Source organism: Vidua chalybeata, chromosome 2, assembly GCF_026979565.1.
Source record: "Vidua chalybeata isolate OUT-0048 chromosome 2, bVidCha1 merged haplotype, whole genome shotgun sequence".
NCBI lineage: Eukaryota > Metazoa > Chordata > Aves > Passeriformes > Viduidae > Vidua > Vidua chalybeata.
In genome coordinates, this window is record NC_071531.1 from 99646282 (window position 1) to 99664839 (window position 18558).

The window sequence follows — 18558 nt, forward strand, 5'->3', positions numbered from 1 at the left end:
ATTAACCCCAGCCTACCCAGTGGGGAGCCTGATTCACCTCTGTTGACTTCAGTCACCTAAAACTCAGCTGTCTGGCTTCTTAGGACAGGGCTGCCCTTCTGAAACAATTAAAACACACCAAAAAAAAAAAAAAAAAAAAAAACAAACCCCCCCAAAAAAAAAAAAAACCCACAAAAAATAAACCAAAAAACCCAAAACCCAGGGCTGTGTTTGACTTCCAAAGGCCTGGCTGCCCACTTAGGTGGAGAATTGGCTCTGATCTGGACCACTCCAGAGCTGTTCTAGAGGATGTTCATGGATGCATTACCTAACCTTAGCTCCAGGGCTTGCCCCAGGCATTTTTCACCCGGGGTATAGCTATAACTCTCAGCTACACTAGTGCATCAAATAATTTAGTTCCCCCATTCACATCCAGATCTCGGCTCCCTGGAGTCACTGTTTTATACATATTGATTCACTCCTCAGTCCTGTTCTGGAATGAATTCCCTCTAGAAGAGGACTTGAACCAGGATAATTAGCTGTGTCTTAGTCAAGTTTGGATTTGCTGTTCAAGCATGGAACAGAGATGAAGATCATATTCTGGACATGCCAAATTCACACAGCTTTTCAGCATATCCTGTACAGATAACTGTGAATAGAGATACAAGGAGCAAACCTTGGGGGCATGCAAAAATTAATAATAATGAGATGAAGAATTACTTGTACTTTTGCTTGAAAAGTAATCCTTATGACATCCGTAAGGAAAATACATGGATGTCAAAGCACAAAACTCACTTGCTCCTTGTTTTCTCTCCTAGCAAATGCCAGGAAAAGAAGGTTTCCTGTTCAGAATTTTTCTGTTTGGACTTAACCTCATTCCCACTGCTTTGAACCAGATTCATGCTTGGCTGTGATGTCTTATAAGAGAGCTGGATGCACAGCACACTGCTGGACCTCCACAAATATTAGAGGATTACAAAAGCTTTGTGCTTGCTGTTCTTTCTTATGTCTGTGGTTTGTAGCTGCAATAAAATAAAAGGCTGAGATGACAAAGTGATTTGTCAATATGAAAATGTTCAAAATGTATTTTATCCTCTCTTACATGGACGACATCAATATGAGCAGCACCTCCCCAGGGAGCTCTGTCATATTGACTTAGCCACCAGGAGCTTGGGGTTGAAGTGAGAAGCAATATTAAATTTTAACTACTCTTTAAATAACATTTTTAAAATCAATAATGTGGGTCCTGAACCCTTGGCTTTCCTATTGCATTTGGTTTTGTTGTGAATGCCATGAAGATGAAGTTTTACCTGCTCTTTTTTACCTTTTTTATCTTGGTTCCAGAGAAGCATTTCTTCACTATTCCAAGGTAAAGATCTACTGATGCTACTGGGCGTTCTAGTGTGTGGTGGGTGGGACAGGGAAAGTATTGATGCAAAATAATTCTGAGCTGCATGAGAAAACATTTGTCAAAGGCTGACATATATTTATTGCCCTTGTAATTGGATACGTGGTTCAATTTAACATAAAGACGGCGGGGGAAATGAAATTATTTTAAGTCTTCTTTGCATCCATAAATCCTATGTTTTTAATCATATTAAGACTACTCTTTTTGGTCTAAGTGCAAATCAATTCTGTTCATTCAGTACTTTTGAATGCCAATAAAGGGCATTTTGAAACTTAATGGGAAAAATAATTTTCTTCATTTGTCTTAAAACAAGATCTTAAATGAATTACTTCTTGAGGTAGAAAGAGAAACCATTTCAGAAAGTGCTAACAATCTGTTTTCTTTCCAAAGCAGCTTTTATGATGGTTTTTCCAGGCATAAATCATTTTGAATAACAATTTGGTGTTTGTACAATGTTTCAGAAGCAGCTTTATTGTTACCTATTGATAAACTTCAGAAATGCCCTGAAACCAAATGCTTTCTTAAAACATGAGAACATATGTCAGAGATGAAGACAGGCAAAGTGCTTTTATTTTCTGCATGTACCACTGCTTTAAAAACCTGAAATGTTTTATTAAGTAGAACTAAAAGGATAAGTTCCTCATGTGGTGATTTTAAGCAAAGCTGAACAATTTAGGATTAAATACAGCCTGCTCCCAGAATTAAAATATATACACAAATAAAACGTGAATTATTTCTCGTCTCCCTTCTGTGATTTTGCACCACTCTGCAGACCGGTGAGAGATGACCACCATTGAGTTCATGCCTTAAAAAGAGGATCTTTCCTCTCCCTTTGTGATGCAATCATATTTTGTTGTGGATTGCTATGGAGGTGGGAGGGTTAAAGTAGGGGGAAACAAATGTGGTTTTAGGTGAATTCAGTGGAACAATATTGCTCTGTGCTATTTGAAGATTTATTTATTTCATGTTTAAATAGAACATTGAATATCTGACTCTTAAAGAAGAATATGGTGTTTCCCACTGGAAAGCAGGAGCCTAATCCCTCCAGCCCCAGTTACAAAAATGGCTAAAATAATGAGATTCATCTGACCAGATTAATTTTTACACAGCTTTGTGTAGGAATAAGTCCTCTTCACCTTTCTGTACAGCTAGTGGGTAAAAATATGTGTATTTAGAAGCCAATTAATTTCAGGTTAGCACACACATCTAAATTAGCTCAGGTTAACCCAACCCCTAAAGTGCCAGTCTCTTTATTAAGATAGCACCTTGCTCAGATGAAGATATCAAACCCACCTAAGATTAACTCAAACGTAACTTACTCACTTACAGGGTAAGATCTGAGTAAGGTAGTGTGGGGATGGCAGCTGGACTTCTACCAAGACGTAAAAGGTAAAGGAAAAAGATATGGGAAACAGGGACAGAGCCCAGTGGGTCTCTGGCAGAACACTGGAAGAAGGAATGAGAAGGCTCTTTTCAAGGACAAACTGAAAGCAATCAGGGAAGAGGGCATGAGAACAGAAAGAAAGAGGTGTGTTTGAGATGACCAGGTCCATCTGTCCAGGGGCAGCAGGCAGGGCAAGGAAACTGGAGGTAGAGGGCTGATTCTGAGCTTGGTAATAAGGGTAATAATTAAAGCTTTTGCCTGGGTGTTTTCTACAAAGAATGGGAAAGAAGACAGATGAAAGAGGATACCATGCCAAATCAAAGCAGGGCAACTGAGAAGGGCAACAACTACAGTTTTGGCTGTTAATACTCGCCACACTGAAAGGCAGGGGCAGAATTTTGATCAGCTTAATCAGTGTATTCAGTTCTTATCACAAGAGCTAGGGAGGAATTGTAACACCTGTTCAGTACTTACCACACTCGCATAAAATATTTGTGCAACAAATGGTGGGGTACAAATACACATCAACTTCCCCATTATGGTGCTCTGAAGCTGTGGGAATCATGCAATGAAACCAGATGCAGCAGGCCTTTTCTTGGCTCCTGTGTGAAAAGACTCCCTCAGCTATGAGAAGACATTCATTTTTAAAGTAGCCTCAAACACACACTTCAGAGTGCACTAAAGAAATAGGCAAACTGCCCACCTTGCCTATTCTTGATTGTTTTTTGATGTTCTGTCAAATGATGGTGGAGGCAAAAATAGGGTTGGCACGTTGTTGGTTCTGCATGAGAAACAACAGTGATTGCTTGGAGCCTGGCTAAAAGTAAAGATGAATCACCTGGTTGCCAGATGCTGTCAGGTTTCTGCTTGAAATCAGTCACAGCAACAAGCTGTGACAATCATGTTATGCTGCTTGAAAACCCTAGTTTTGAGAGCCCTGCCTGTTTTCTTTTCAGGGTAGCCTTTGCAGACAGGGCTGGAAGGGACTTTGATCATGCCTGGTTTATACAGTGCCACCAGTTCCACGTGATTAGATGGCTGAGAGGCACCCTAGCCCAGGAAATGGAAAGAGGGGTCTGATACTCCCCTGAGTCTCCTTCTTCTACACACACAAATTATTTTAATTACCTATCCAATGCAATTTTTAACTACATGACTTGCAGGACACTGATGATCAGGACTCAATGCAGAGTGCTGTTTTTTTCTTTCCAGAAAGTGAATTTCTCTTCTGTCACCAACAGTGGTGTCAGGCATGGAGTAGCTGGGAAGCACCATGTCACGTACAGCATGTCCAGACCACGGTTTTCAAATAGAAGGGGAATATAAGTTACTGGGCAAAGATGGGGAGGACAGTGGTGCAGACCATCTGAAACAATACCAGCAGAAGGACATAAATGAGGACACCAGAAAAACTTGACTGAAGTAGTAATGCACATCTACAAAACATCATGTTTGGTTTTTGCCAAACCTGTGAGGGCTTTTGGCAGACTGGGAGGGCTGATGTCTCTGCTGAATGGTGACCGAGAAACTCAGGGGACAACAGGAGAGCCATCTTCCTGTTCTCAGCCAGTTTTCAACTGCTGCTGCTGCACTGTGGATTAGCTGGAGCTGGTGGCTGTGGTGCTGGTGCCAGCTCCCAGAAGCAATCCCAGTGTTCAGCAGTAAATATTGGTTACTAAAGCCCTGCACCATCTCTTTCATGGATTTTACTGATTAGTAGATGCAGAGGCTGGAATCAGATTCAGCATCTTCACTATTGGAGTGTCTTTGAGTTCATGGCACCCAAGCCAGGGAAGATGAGAGAGGCCAAGCCTGATTCTTCCCTTTTGCATGAACTGGAGCTGTTCCAAGTACCTGTGCTTTGCCTAAATACCCTTGTTTTTCAGGGATGAAGTTTTGTGGGCTCTCCCACAAACTGATGAACAAGTTGAAGCTCTTCAGGATTTACTGAACACCACTGAGGTAAACAGATTATTCTGTCTCTCTGAACTCTAGCCAAATTTCCCCCCCAAGTGCCCTAATACTACTTCTCCCTCACAAGAAAGATCTAGCCCACTTCCATTCATTTGTTCTAATCCATCAGCTCAGGAAATGCTTGGTTTTAATTTCTCACTACCTTCTGATTGACATGTGTTTACATAATGTTTCAGTAATTAATTATATCAGAGCTCATATTTCTGCAATTGATTTTGTGTATCAAGGCACTACAAAACTGGGAAAACACCAGCACACAGTAAGTAGAAATACATTTGCCAGGGAACCTCAGCACTTTTGACCAGGGTGATCATGACCTATATATGGCTTGCACGCCTTTGAAGATCAGGACTGGATTTTTGTGGTATTTTTTTAGAGGTAGCATCTAGAAGATAAAAATATCTTAACTAATATTTTTGTATTATTATTACTTCTATCTTTCATTAGATAAAGGAGTATTTAATTAAATTGAGACATCTCTTTTCTTGTCCAATCACACCCTTCCAGTTTGAAGTCAACACTGCAACAAAAGTGTAACCATTTCCTCAATCACCATAATTTACAGGATGATTGAGGATGGGTTTCATATGACTGAGAGCTTTCAAAGGTGTCTACACCCGGTCTTTCTCTGTCTTTCTTGGCTCCTATTCATTTTACACCCACCCTAAAATCCTTCTGCTCTCCCTACTAGCAATCCTTCCCTTAAGTTCTCAGAAACGTTTTGATAACCTTCCTTGCTCTTTTCCACCTTCACAAGTCAAGTCACATACACATCTCTTTTTCTGTACTGATATAAACCTTCACTCCTCCATCTTTTTTTTTACTACTGTGATTCTTCACTTTCTTGTACACAGGAGCACCAGGAAGTCAGGAAGAAGAACTGCAGCACATTCAATGCAGAGAGGGCTTGTGGTATTTTTTTCCAAGTCATTTATGGGAATATGCAAACCAAATATTTTTCATAGGTTATAAACCAGACAATTTGTTTCCATTACTATAATTTGGGGAAGCTAAAAGAAAAAAAAAAAAAAAAAAAAGAATGGGAAAGGGAAAGGGAAAGGGAAAGGGAAAGGGAAAGGGAAAGGGAAAGGAAAGGGAAAGGGAAAGGGTAGACACAAACAGTACCTCCCAACCAATTTTAATGGTTACCATTTATTGTTCAAACTATTCCTTGTGCAACTGAACCATAAAGGACAAAATATAAACCCTATTGTCTGGTGAATTCAGATGCCCTAAAATGCACCCAATAATTATGCTGAATTTTTACACAGTCTAAATTTATGCCTAATTTACTGCTAACTGTCACCCCCAGATCTTTCTGTATTATTGGTTCTGAAATTTCAGTCTTTTATTGAATATGCTGGGTTCTGATTTTATTATTGTAAAATATTTAATTTTACCAAGATCAATCTCATTTTCTTACTTTTCTCCAATTTCTAAACTCTGTATTACTTCTTCAACTTGACTTATATTCAAACCCCTTCTGGCACTTATTTCCTCCCTGATCAAAGTCATCAAAGAATACAATAACTACAAAGACTGGTCTGATCTTCATTAATTCTCCAAATACCCTCAGGGAAAATAACTCTCAGCACATTTGAAACATGTAACATAATAACCAGCTAAATATATCTATTATACTAGAAATACTATCTCAGAAAAGGTTATGTTCTTGTCTTTGTTCTTGATTTATGAATTTCTGTGCAGAAGTCATTATAAACTTTTCTTAAATATACACATTTCACTTCCAGAAGTAGCAGAATGCTACACATCACAAGGAACATTAAACTGCCTCTTACAAGCAGTCTCTTAAATTGAAAGCATATGCTTTGATTATTTTCAAAATGTTTATTAAATGTTAGTAAGAATATTTTTTCTTTCCTCAGTAAAAAAAAATAAAATGTTTTTGGAAACTTTGTAGGTCATTCTCTGGCAACCGGTTGTGGTTGAAAACATCCAGAAGGGCAGAGAAGTCCATTTCTATGTCAGGGCATCCAACATAAATAGCATAAAAGCTCAGTTAAGGCAACTGACCATCCAACACAAGTATGTATTTTTTATTTGTTGTCATGAATGATTCTGTAAAATTGTTTGTCATTTATTTAACAGGAGGTTGTGCTCTTCCTTTGTTATTCAGAGTCTTGATGGGAGATGTTCAAGGAATTATTGAAAAACAGACTGCCAATGACACAGTCAATGCTCGCGGATCTTCCTCATACTATGAAAACTACCATTCAATGAAAGAAGTAAGCTGTTTTTGTTGCAAGCGTGTGTAGATGCAAAGGGTGAAATTTATCTCATGGTTGAGAATGGATATAAAGGGAAAGAAATCATCAGCAGTTAATAATTACCACTGTATTGCACAACAATTAAGAGTTCTATTTATTCTAATGCTTTCATAGAGATAGATAGAAGCACCAGACAAAATCTCTCACACATATATTGCCTCAAACTGTCATTCAAAGGCAGTAAATACAGAAGCAAAATGAAGTCACAAAACATGTAAATGTTTAAAACATGAAATCAGTAACAATTTAAACAAATAGAACTAAACAGGAATTTCAGGGCTACATTTGGACTGTGTTGTGACTGCATCTTACAGCTGATTTTAACAAAAATTACAGTCAGGCGTGTGGTAGGTGGGTTGAATTATTAGTTTTTCTTTCCCATCAGATAAAAATTTTGGGAGGTAGAATAAATTTAAATCTAGACTACTTTCAGGGAGGAAGAAAAACAGTAAAACGAAGATCCACTTACTAAGAAGATCCACTTACCCTTGCAGATATATCATTGGATGGAGGCAGTACTGAAAGTCCACTCTGATCTCCTCCAGAAAATATATATTGGATCATCCTATGAAAAGCGACCGCTTTATGTTCTGAAGGTACGCCTGTGACTTACTGCAAAAACTTTCCAAGTACTACTGTAAGTAAATGATGGGGTTTGGTCAGGACATTTCCTTAAATCTATACCTACATTCTTATTTTTTGTGATTTTTAGAAGTCCTAAGTTGTTCTCGTAAGATGTGTTACTGTTGCAAATGCATTTGACCAGATTAGGTTTCTTTCTGGGTCACAAGGAAGTTACCACATCTAGGCCATCATGAGAAGGCATGAAATACTGGCACAGTGGACACCCTCCTCTGTTGATGATGAAGCCAATCTAGTTTGTTGCCCTGCATAGCTGATGGCAGACTCACCTGACTTCAGGTCTTGCTGTCCTCTTGCTGTCCTCTTGGTGTTAGGTCTTTGCAAGCAGCCTGAATGGCTCTGACTGTATGCAAACCTAGCCAATGGCTGCATCCTGGCCCAGGATCAGTCTGAGCTCTCCTTACAAGATAGATGCTTCTTCTTCCATCTTGGTTACCTTTTCATTTCCACTTTTATGTGGTACCTTTACAGTGGTGACATTTGAATGCAAACTCTCTTTTGTCAGATTTCTAAAAGCAAGGAAAAATCAAAAAATGCCATATGGATTGACTGTGGTATCCACGCTAGAGAATGGATTTCTCCTGCTTTTTGCCTGTGGTTCATAGGTCACGTGAGTACATACATCTGATTACTGTTTTCAAAGCAAAGCAAAAGATCTTGATGCCATTTACCTTCGTCCAATTGCATTCTAGGATCCATAAAGCCTTAATCCATTTACTCCCACAAGACCAACACATTATATTTATGTCTAAACTGCAAGCATAGCAGTGGGTGAGTGTGTGTGTGTGTGCATGTGTGCATGTCAGTAGATAAGAGTATGTGTGTGAGAGAAAGTCATTGGGAGCGAATGCAAAGGAGCTCAAATGTATTATTAAGTATGAAAGAAACTTCAAAGTACGTGCAGCAAATTCAACAGAGACATTTATTGTTATGAACAGTCAGAGATGGAGAGGGCATGCCAGAAAAAGTACCAATGATTGGTAATCTGCTAGGGTCATGTCTGTACTGCCACGTGGATTGCAGGAGTGGTCTTGGCTCTGAGTCACACAACACATGGTGACTTGTGTCCATGTTACTGCAACTGGCACTGCCTGGAGCAGCTCAGAAGACACACAGGGTGAGCTCAAGCTGTCCTACAACCCTTGGCTCTTCTCAACATGCCTTTGTAGAGCAATAGGTACCCCACACTAACCTGCTCCAGACATGGCACAGCTCCACACCAGCAATCCACTGGCTGTGATGCATTACCCACTCCTGTGTCTGTGCTACTGCTCCTCCTGACTCCATGTTTTTCATTTGTGCTCCTGCTTTGGTTTTTTTTTTTTTTTTTTTTCTGGATCTGCAGAGAATAGCCACATAAACCACCTTCTTCTGAAGGTATTATCCTTGCTAGTGACACCCTCATGTCAGACCTCCAGAACATGACCAACAACACCCAGCTGTACTACCATTCATGGAAACTGGAAAATCACTGATGGGTTGAGCCTGTAGATTAATCACTGATGATCTTAGATCAACCAGCCTTGATGTGTGGCCACAGACAAATAGGCACATCTATCTTTAGTATCTTTATTATCTACACTGCTCAGAAGAGGGAACAAAGGTGCACCAAAAGAAACAACAGTTTACAACTGTATTTTAAAATACATTGCCTTGGTCTTGTTGAACTTAAGGCATCTCTATTCAACTCCTTATGCTGAGCTGCTGACCCAGTCCCTGGTATGGACCAGAAAAAGGCTTCTGAGGCCTTTCTGGCCCAGACAAGGTTGCCCATTTTGCTCAGTTAATGTTCTGAGATATTTATTTATTATTACTTTTTCACAAAAGCGAAGTTCACAGTAAAAATAAACTAGATGACACTGGGACTTCACAATCACCAGTACTATAGTCAGAGAAACAACATAGACAAGTCCTTGAAATGTGAATTATGTTTTGGCCATGACGGCATTAAGTAATATGGATGATGATGATAACAATAATAACAATAAAAATGTATTTATTTTTGTTATCAATCACAACTATAAAATCTCAATGCCTAAAACATTTGAAAGGATATTGCAGGAGGTAAGGATAGATACAGCTGAATGTACCTTGTGCCCCACTGATAATCCCAGCTTGCAAGGTTCCACTGGATAGAAATGCATTTGCCCTTTTCATGCTGCTCCAAATAATTACCAGCTGTGCTGTCATTTTGCCAGTGACATGTCCCTGCAGCATTTTTCAGAAGTAACAAGCTGAACATTTAGGTTCTCCATTCCTTTGATCTAATTTACGTGGTTTAAATTCAAATTCTGTTTCTGTATGTCTTCATGAAGCAATGTTTTAAAATCTGACATTAATACACATCTGCACACATGCACTAAAATCATCAGCCCTCCCTAGCAAATCCTAGGCATTCTTTATAATGGCTCCACTTTTTATAATTTAATTTTGTCGTTGAGATTGTAGGAAGATTGACATTTCTTATTTAGTCAAAGAAAGCCCATTGCCTGAGGATAACTAGGAAGGATTTAAAATGAAAAAAGGTGATCTAAGTAAGGCATAAAGAAAAAACAAGGATGATGAAGGACTTAGTCTACTCTAATAGTAACAAACCCACTCATCTAGACTAAAATTTATTTCTTTGTCATGGACCAACAACCAGGTTCAGTATCACTAAAGCCTTCAAAATAAGCTGTGAGGCAAAATTAGCAATGTAGATCATACTGACTCTTGACATACAGTTGCATTAAACTCACAATGCAACCAGAATAAATAATGTTATGTACGGCAGCCATTTGAAATATTACTTGTTATTTTGGAACTTGCTGTATTTTGGGCAGGAGGGAAGGTTTCTATTACTTACACAGGCAGCAAAAGCTCAAACCTTCCTATTAATAGGGTTCATTTCTGTCTCATGACCACCCACTAACACTAAAGGACTGCAGTGTCTCTGACTGACTGTATCAGTTTTTCCCTGTGGCACTTCTGAGCAGAGAGCTTCTTTGCTGTTTAACCATTTCCATGACATGATGAGCCTTATCAGACTCAGGTAGACTGCTCTGATAATTGCACAATTATTTTACACATACCACCAGGTACCTTTGCAGGAAGGTAAGAAAAATAACAATTACAAATGCTTTTAATATGTTTCCCCTGTGCTTTATAGGCAATCCATGTGCGTGAGAGAGATCGGACCATGACAACACTTCTGGAGCACTTCGATTTCTACATCATGCCTGTGATAAACGTGGATGGCTATGAATACACATGGAGCCACCCCTCTGTATGTAGACCTTTTTTGAAAGGTTGTTCAAGGTACTCATTTGCTATTTATGGGAATTATCATTGTTAGGGCATAGTTATCATCCTGGAACTGCACACCCCAAACTTATTCTGTACTTGGAATTTCTGCATCCTTTCCCACAGAAAGTTGTATTTCTGCTCCTAAACTCACATACCTAGCCAAACAGTAGGTCTCCTGCCTTCCTTCCGCAGTCCAAATTCCATTGAAATCAGAATGTGATCACTTCTGATCCTACCCAACATTTCCTTTTATCACCCAGCCTTGCTGGCAAGCAGACTGGTTTTAGAATCTTCCTTGGTCTTCACTAGCACAGGACTGTAGAGGCACAAGTGAGAAGTCACATTTAACTAACCAGTGAGGTGGTACATTGACCTTTTCAGCATTTTTCCATGAACATGGCTTGTGTATCTCTTCCCATAGAATCGGCTGTGGAGAAAAAGCCGCTCCTCGTATGGTAACAGCGAGTGCATTGGTACTGACATGAACAGGAATTTTGATGCACACTGGTGTGGTAGGACATATTTTTCTTCCTATTGTACCCCTGCCTCACTTTTGGCCATTAAAATTTTTGATTTTGAAAATATTTTCATCTACTGTTCCGCGAAGTTAGTGCAAAGACAAATGCAGCTAAATATCTATTATAAACCGGTGAAAACTTACCCAGCTTTAGATAATTCCTTCTGGGACTCAGGATTTTTCATTCCCAGATGACACACCATGGAATAACCTTTTCCCAGCATAACAGAGCCCCTTGCATCACACCATGACACACCTGAGGTGGCTGTTGGTGGGAAGAAAGAAAGAGGGAAGAGGTGGCCCTTGCCATGTCACCCAAGGCCTGTTGCACTATCCAGCTGAGTAGATGCTCCACTGTGGTGTACAAACTGATCAGCTCAGTCATCCTTCCATAATGCCTAGCTGACCAAGATTTTTTGGCCCTTAGTGATTCTTATGAAGACTATATCATATTTAATTACTGCAGGCACTTTAGTACTTGACAAGTTTTTTCCATAGTCTGCAGAATAGCTGCCTTACAATGTTACCCTATCGATCAGATCTGACTTCACTCAGTGCTGACACTAAACTCCTATATGGATTTCAGTCATTCTAGACCACTGCCCAACCATCCACAGCTGTTGTATCAAGAAAAACATGCATTTTTCCCCCCTAAAGTTCCTGAATGCTTCTAGAAAGTTATTTGGTCTTATTCTGAAGACAGAAGTGGTGAATCCTATTTGTCTTCTTGATAATTTGTTCCAGCTCTAATTTTTCTTAAAAATTTTCATTTGTTTTCTCAGCTTCCCATTGGGAGTTTGCTTTCCCACAAAATTAAATAATCATGTAGAATTGCCTTTTTCCTGTAGTTCTTCTAGATTTTAAGATGTGATCTCTCAACCATGTGATGATTTTAAATAAAGCATATTCATCCTCTCCTCTAAGACTTTTTATCCAGTCTTTGAATACTTTTTTTTCTACATCTTCTCCTTGATTGTTTGTAAGAGCACAATAGGTGAGAAATCCTGGTAGGCTTACAGAGATTTCTACAAGGATGCAAGTTCTTTCCATAGTGTGGTGGAATCCATGATTTCTTGCGTATTAGCACCATGATCTGCTCTCTCATTTCATACTCTTGCATTTTTCATGAACAGAAATGCAGAAGGGAAGAAGTAAAGGAGTAAAACTGCACTTTTTCTTTTTGGTTAAAGGTCCAGGAGCATCTCACTCTGAATGCCGGGAGATATACTGTGGACCCTACCCAGAGTCTGAGCCTGAAGTGAAAGCAGTGGCTCGCTTTGTCAGAGACCACAAGGACACCATTAAAGCCTACATAACCATGCACTCCTACTCCCAGTTGGTGTTGTTTCCATATTCTTACACTACAAACAAAAGCAAGGACCATGAGGAGCTGGTAAGTTTTCCCACCTCCAGAAGTTTCACACTTATCTCAGAACTGTTCACCCATCTTGGTCAGTCTTGTAATGAGGGAATCATTATGCTGTGAGGATCAAGAATTAGGAAATGACATTTTTCCTGAGGTCCTTAACAACTTAAAAAAGTCTGGGCTGGTCTAGTAGTGTGTAAGTCAGCAAGCTGCTTCTGAAGGCTACAGGAAAATGAAAATATTTATTCCAGATTTATTACACATCAACAACACTTAACGTGTTGAATCTGCTACTAGAAGAGCAGAGTCCTGTTGTTCTGGATATCTTGAAAACATACATATGTGCAAATTCTTCATTATGTTTTATGGTTTATATAAACTGTGAAATTAATTGGGTGTGTTATACTAAAAATACCCTTTATATACCTAAGCAATGAGGTATTCTGGTGGATACTTGCTACTTTTATTATGGCTTTTGCTAGGGACACTTATTTAAAATTGTCTTAGTGGTAGGATGAAAAATATATCCTGCATATGTAGAATTTTACTTTCTTGAACCACCAAATGACACAGCACAAACTCTCACTGAAAACAGTGACGTTCAAAACACAGCAGTTACTCTTTCCCTGTAAAGCAGAGAGAGGTGCACTGATTCTGGGCATTTCAGTCTTCTTCATGGCTTAAGAGTAGGGTTCTCTCAATTAAAATATTTTCCTGCCATATTTGTCAATATTACTTAAATAAAGAGTGACTTAAGTACTGTGGCAGAAAATTAAAATAATATGAGATGAATGAGAACAAATGGTTTGACAATAATTTACTGTCAGAAGTGGGGATAAGGTCCCATCCATACTTTTTATCTCTCTACAGCAGAAATGCAATCTGTAGCATGGGCATATGCTGAAAACTCTTACCACTTTTATTCAGTGGGTTTTCTAGGACCTTTTATATGATTATTTGATTATTTTTACGTGAAATCCTGAGCACACTGTAAGTAAATTCTAACTGTGTACATTTAATCTGTTGTCACAAGGCCTTAAAGGTAATAATGTTTTGTTTAATTTCAGGAAAGTCTGGCACAGAAAGCAGCTAAAGCTATAAAGAGGACAACTTGGAAAACTTACAGACCTGGTGCTGGTGCACAAACAATCTGTAAGTATGACTTTACTGCAATGAAAGGCAAGATAGTATGTCTTTGCTAGCATCAGAAGATAGCTTTTGAACAGAAGAAGTTCTGGTTTCAGGCAATTTTTCTGTTTTCCCTTCCTCACATAGATTTAGCTCCTGGAGGATCTGACGACTGGGCTTATGATCTTGGCATTAAATATTCTTTTACCTTTGAGCTTCGTGACACAGGAACTTACGGATTTTTGCTTCCTCCTCGAGAAATCAAGCCAACTTGCTTAGAAGCACTTTCGGCTGTCAAAGAGATAGCTCAACACGTTCTACAAAATTTGTGATGTTGAATATAATTTATTCCAGCATGACTGCACTTAGTTACTTACAAAAATGTAATAAAAAAGAAGCTTGCTCCTTTATTAAACTTCTTTCTACATAGGCAAAACTCTAGAATGACTGCACCCCCTGCATTTTAAAACACAACAGGTTTTTTCAGTCATACTTATATACTTATATCTACAATGGTAGCTCACTGCACCACAAGTATAATAGATAGAGCACAGTGTAAGGACAAAAAAAAGCACCCATGTCCCACTAGGTAGTGGGAACTCCAGGTGAAAGTGTCTCTGACTGACACAGGGCACACTGGGCAGACTCCATCCACAGAAGAGATTCCCCCATTTAGGTCATTTGTGTTATTACAGGATTCCATTACAAGAGAAGAACCCTACTTATCACGTCCCCTGTGAAACAGGAAGGGTGGTCACAGCAATCGAGGACACACAAGTGGCCAAACCACCAAGTGCAGTGCCCAGAGGCTGCTCCACTACAACCAGCCAAGTCCATTCACTCGGCAGCCAAGGGCTTGGTGCAGCACAGCACTGGCCTGAAGACTCTGTAAGGTGACAGGACAAAGGGCAATGGTTTTAAACCAAAATTGGGCAGGTTTAAACTAAGAAAGAAGGATTTTTTTTTACAATACGGGTAGTGTGGCACTGGTACAGGTTGCCCAGAGAGGTGGTAGATGCCACAACCCTGGAAACATTTATGGACAGGTTGGATGGGGCTCTGAGCAACCTGTTCTAGTTGAAGCTCATGGAAACACAGATTCATTGAGGTTGAAAAGACCTCTGAGATCAATGAGTCCAAGCTACAATCCAACACCACCCTGTCAATTTGACCAGGGCACTGAGTGTCATGTACAGTATTTCCTTAAACACCATCCGGTACAGTGATTCCACCACCTCCCTAAGCATCCATTCCAATGTTTAATCACCCTTCTGTGAAGAATTTCATTCCTAATGTACAGCTTGAACCTCCATTGGTGCAGCTTAATACCAGGTCTTCTCATCCTGGTACTTGTTGCCAGGATGAGAAGACCTGGCTAAATCTCCTTTAAGGCGATTGCAGGGAGCGATAAGGTCAGCCCCGAGCCTCCTCCAGGCCCAACAGCCCCAGCTCTCTCAGCTAAATCTCCTTTCAGGCGATTGCAGGGAGCGATAAGGTCAGCCCCGAGCCTCCTCCAGGCCCAACACCCCCAGCTCCCTCAGCCACTCCGCACGGAATTCCCGCCCCAGCGGCCCAGCCAGCCCCATTGCCCCGCCCCGGGGGCGGAGCCGGGAGCCTGCCCCGCTCTCCCCAAGATGGCGGCGCTGCCGCTTCCGCCCTTCCCGCCACCGCCCTCCCAGCCGCGACGTCACCGCCGTCGTCATCGTCGTCATCATCGGCGGCGGCGCGGGCGGCGCGAGGGCCGCCGGGAAGGGCGCGCGGAGGCGGTGGCGGCGGCGGCGCTCCCACGACGGCTGTCCCGGCGCGCGGGGCGGGAGCGGCGGGTCCGCGGGGGCGCGCGCCGCTCCGCGCGCTCCTCCCCCTCCTGCCGGCGCCGCTCCGCGCTCAGGCCCGGGAGGACGGACCCCCCCCTCGCCCCCTCCCACCCTCTCCGCCCCGGGCGGCGGCGGAGGAGGCGGCGGGGAGCGGCTCGGCAGCGCAAGGAGCAGGTGAGTGCGGCGGGGCGGCCGCGGGCGCGGAGGGTGGGGTGGAGAGCCGGGGCGGGTCCCCGTGTTCCCTTCCCCCCCGGCCCGTGGCCGCCGGGCCTCGGGCGCGCTCGGCCTGCGGAGCGCAGCGGCGGGGAAGGGCCGCGCTGCCGCCCAGCTTGGTGCGCGGCCGGGGGCTCCCCGAGGAGGGGTGGGGCGAGCGCCCGGAGGCGCCATCCCGCCGTGTGCCCGGGATGCCGTTCCGTCAGTCGGTGGTCGTGCTGGAGTCTGCTTCCCGTATAGTCGGATATTCCCTGATCGTGGGGTTTTTTGGTTGGATTTTGGTTTTGTTTGGGTTTTTTCCTTCCACTTCGGTAGTGCTCTTCTCCCACTTTCTGGCAGTAAAATAGTTTCTGCTCTATGTGCTCAAGAGGGACTACTAATTTCGCTTGTATGAATTCCCGCAGTACCATTCCTTCAGGTAGCGGCTACAGCTAACTCCCATCCCTTCCAGAACTTGTAGCCGGGCACGGTGGGTTAGTGTGTTATGGGTGGTCTACTTAGGGCCTCGCCTTTGGCTTCTGGATGGATTCTCACTCCACCGTTGATTTCTTGTCAACCTTCTGCAAGAGTGCTTGAAGGTCAGGTGTTTGTCTCTCAGTGAGTTAGCAACCAGCGCTTTGAGGGATCTTGGGCTGCTGATGGAACACTCACGGTTCCTCTGTGCAGACGGGAGTGGACGCACTCAGCCAATTACCTGGAAACTAAAGAAGTGTGGTTTATGTGGCTGTGCCCAAGATAACGCGCCCTGCTTCTCAGCAGGTTTGCTGAGAGTGACGGCACACCAAAGTGCTGATCCAGCTCACAGATCGGAGGTAATGCAGTGTAAGGCAGAGTGAACTTGGACCTGTCTGCACCAGTCTGCACAGACTGTCCCTTAGTCTGGGGAAACATCTTCTTTGAGTATGAAGACTTTGTTAGACAAGGCATGGAATACTCTATACTTCCTGGTATGGTGCTGTGGCCTGATGTTTTTATTCACCTTTGGAAAGCCAACCATGATTTCATACTTGTGCAAACATAATTAGCAGTTGCTTATGGCTACTAATGGAGAATATCACATATGAAATTAGAGGGATAGGTTCAAGTTACTATGGTGATGGGTTGCCAGCAAGGAGTTTTAAAATTTGGATTAATTTCTAGTTTTGTGTCAAACAGGCTTCTCTGTGTGAGTATTTGACTGCTCTTTTGGAAGGTTCGTTATGAATGCATTTTACTATTTTTAGCAATATTTTTAGGTAGTAAACCCATGGAGCTTCTTCAAATACCGTTATTTTATTAGTGATGTGACATGGAAGCATTAACATTGTAATAGGACCCGAAATGTTTTCAGGTAAAAGCTCTTAATTTTAAAAAGTGCAGGGAACCATTCTCAGAGCTGCTATTTAGTTTTCAACACCTATTTAGTTTATCAAGGAGTGTTAATAATGAGTTTGTATCTCAACATCTGTAGGACTTCGAAGTAATTTGGCTTGTTATTTGAAATGGCATATTATTTATCTCTTCACAGGTAGGATTTTCTGAAGTGATGTTGTGTGTAGCTTGTGTGTGGTGTGGTGTGCATGCGCAGACATTGACATGCTTATGAGTGATGTCTTGGACTTCCTAAAGAGATTTTTATCTCCTTAAATGTTTTCTTGTTTTTGAACTTTGCTTTTGATCTGTTACATCTCAGTTTCAAGTTTTCCTGTAGAATCCTTCAGGATTCATTTTTCAGGGGGCTGGATTAGGTTTTTCTAAGAGAAAACCAGATGTTTCAGATATCTCTTGATTATGACTTATGCAGTATCACACTGATTGTGAAGAAAATTGTTAAGCATGCTTGACACCAAAATATAAGAATATTGGTAATAAAAAATACAGAATTTCAGTGAATGCTGTCAATCATATCATGCCTCATTGATTTCGGTTCATTGGTCAGTGCTCAATAGGTGCACTCACTTCTCTCAAGTCTGTCACATTTTAGATGATTCATGTAAATAACACTCTGTGATATGTTCTCCTTCAAATGGTAGTGTAATTAATATCATTAACAGATTGTCTCTCATCCTGGGAAAGTTACTTCCTTTAAAGAATAACATGGATGAATCCATGAATGAGTTTTCATAGTGTTATAGTATTTCTAATTTATTTTAAAAGCTGTTGTGGATCTTATTTATGCATGGAAAAAATGATAATTTACAGTTAAAATTTTAGGTATAGAATTTATTTTAGGAAGATAAAGTAAACTTTGCTCAGTTTCAGAAACTTCATTCTGTTTCAGAAGTAGCAGAAAGTTCAGTGCCCCTAAGCAGAGTCAGCAGTGCCATGTATCTGAAATAGAGACGTGCATAATATTCTACTTAGAAATTATAATTTTTTTTTTTTTTAATCCTGGTAGTAATTACTTGAAATGTTGAGAGTGCTTAAGGCTCAGTCTACACTGGTACTCATGGCTGTCTAATCCCACATTAGTGTTTGATAAGGAGATGGTAATTCAGAGGCACAAACGTCTGATGGAAAGTCACTGCACTGGCCATCAGTGTGGGATTGATAGCAGGACTGTGATCATCAGTGGTAAAAC

At 41.2% G+C, this 18558-nt stretch overlaps 2 protein-coding genes across 4 annotated transcripts in view; both read left to right on the forward strand.

Moving 5' to 3' along the window:
- The first annotated feature begins 1256 nt into the window (after positions 1–1256).
- On the forward strand, positions 1257–14386 carry CPB2 (carboxypeptidase B2). Its single transcript, XM_053934886.1, has 11 exons — positions 1257–1348; positions 4658–4733; positions 6667–6791; positions 6883–6991; positions 7528–7629; positions 8181–8285; positions 10824–10940; positions 11382–11472; positions 12668–12870; positions 13911–13995; positions 14119–14386. The coding sequence occupies exons 1-11, from the start codon at positions 1272–1274 to the stop codon at positions 14301–14303; spliced, it is 1275 nt and encodes a 424-aa protein (XP_053790861.1). The 5' UTR covers positions 1257–1271; the 3' UTR covers positions 14304–14386.
- Positions 14387–15820: 1434 nt separating this feature from the next.
- The window catches only part of ZC3H13 (zinc finger CCCH-type containing 13), a 46028-nt gene continuing 43290 nt past the window's right edge, over positions 15821–18558 (forward strand). For all 3 annotated transcript variants that reach the window (XM_053934326.1, XM_053934328.1, XM_053934327.1), the window contains exon 1: positions 15821–15959. The gene's annotated coding sequence lies outside the window, so the exon portion shown is untranslated. The remainder of the gene's footprint in view (positions 15960–18558) is intronic.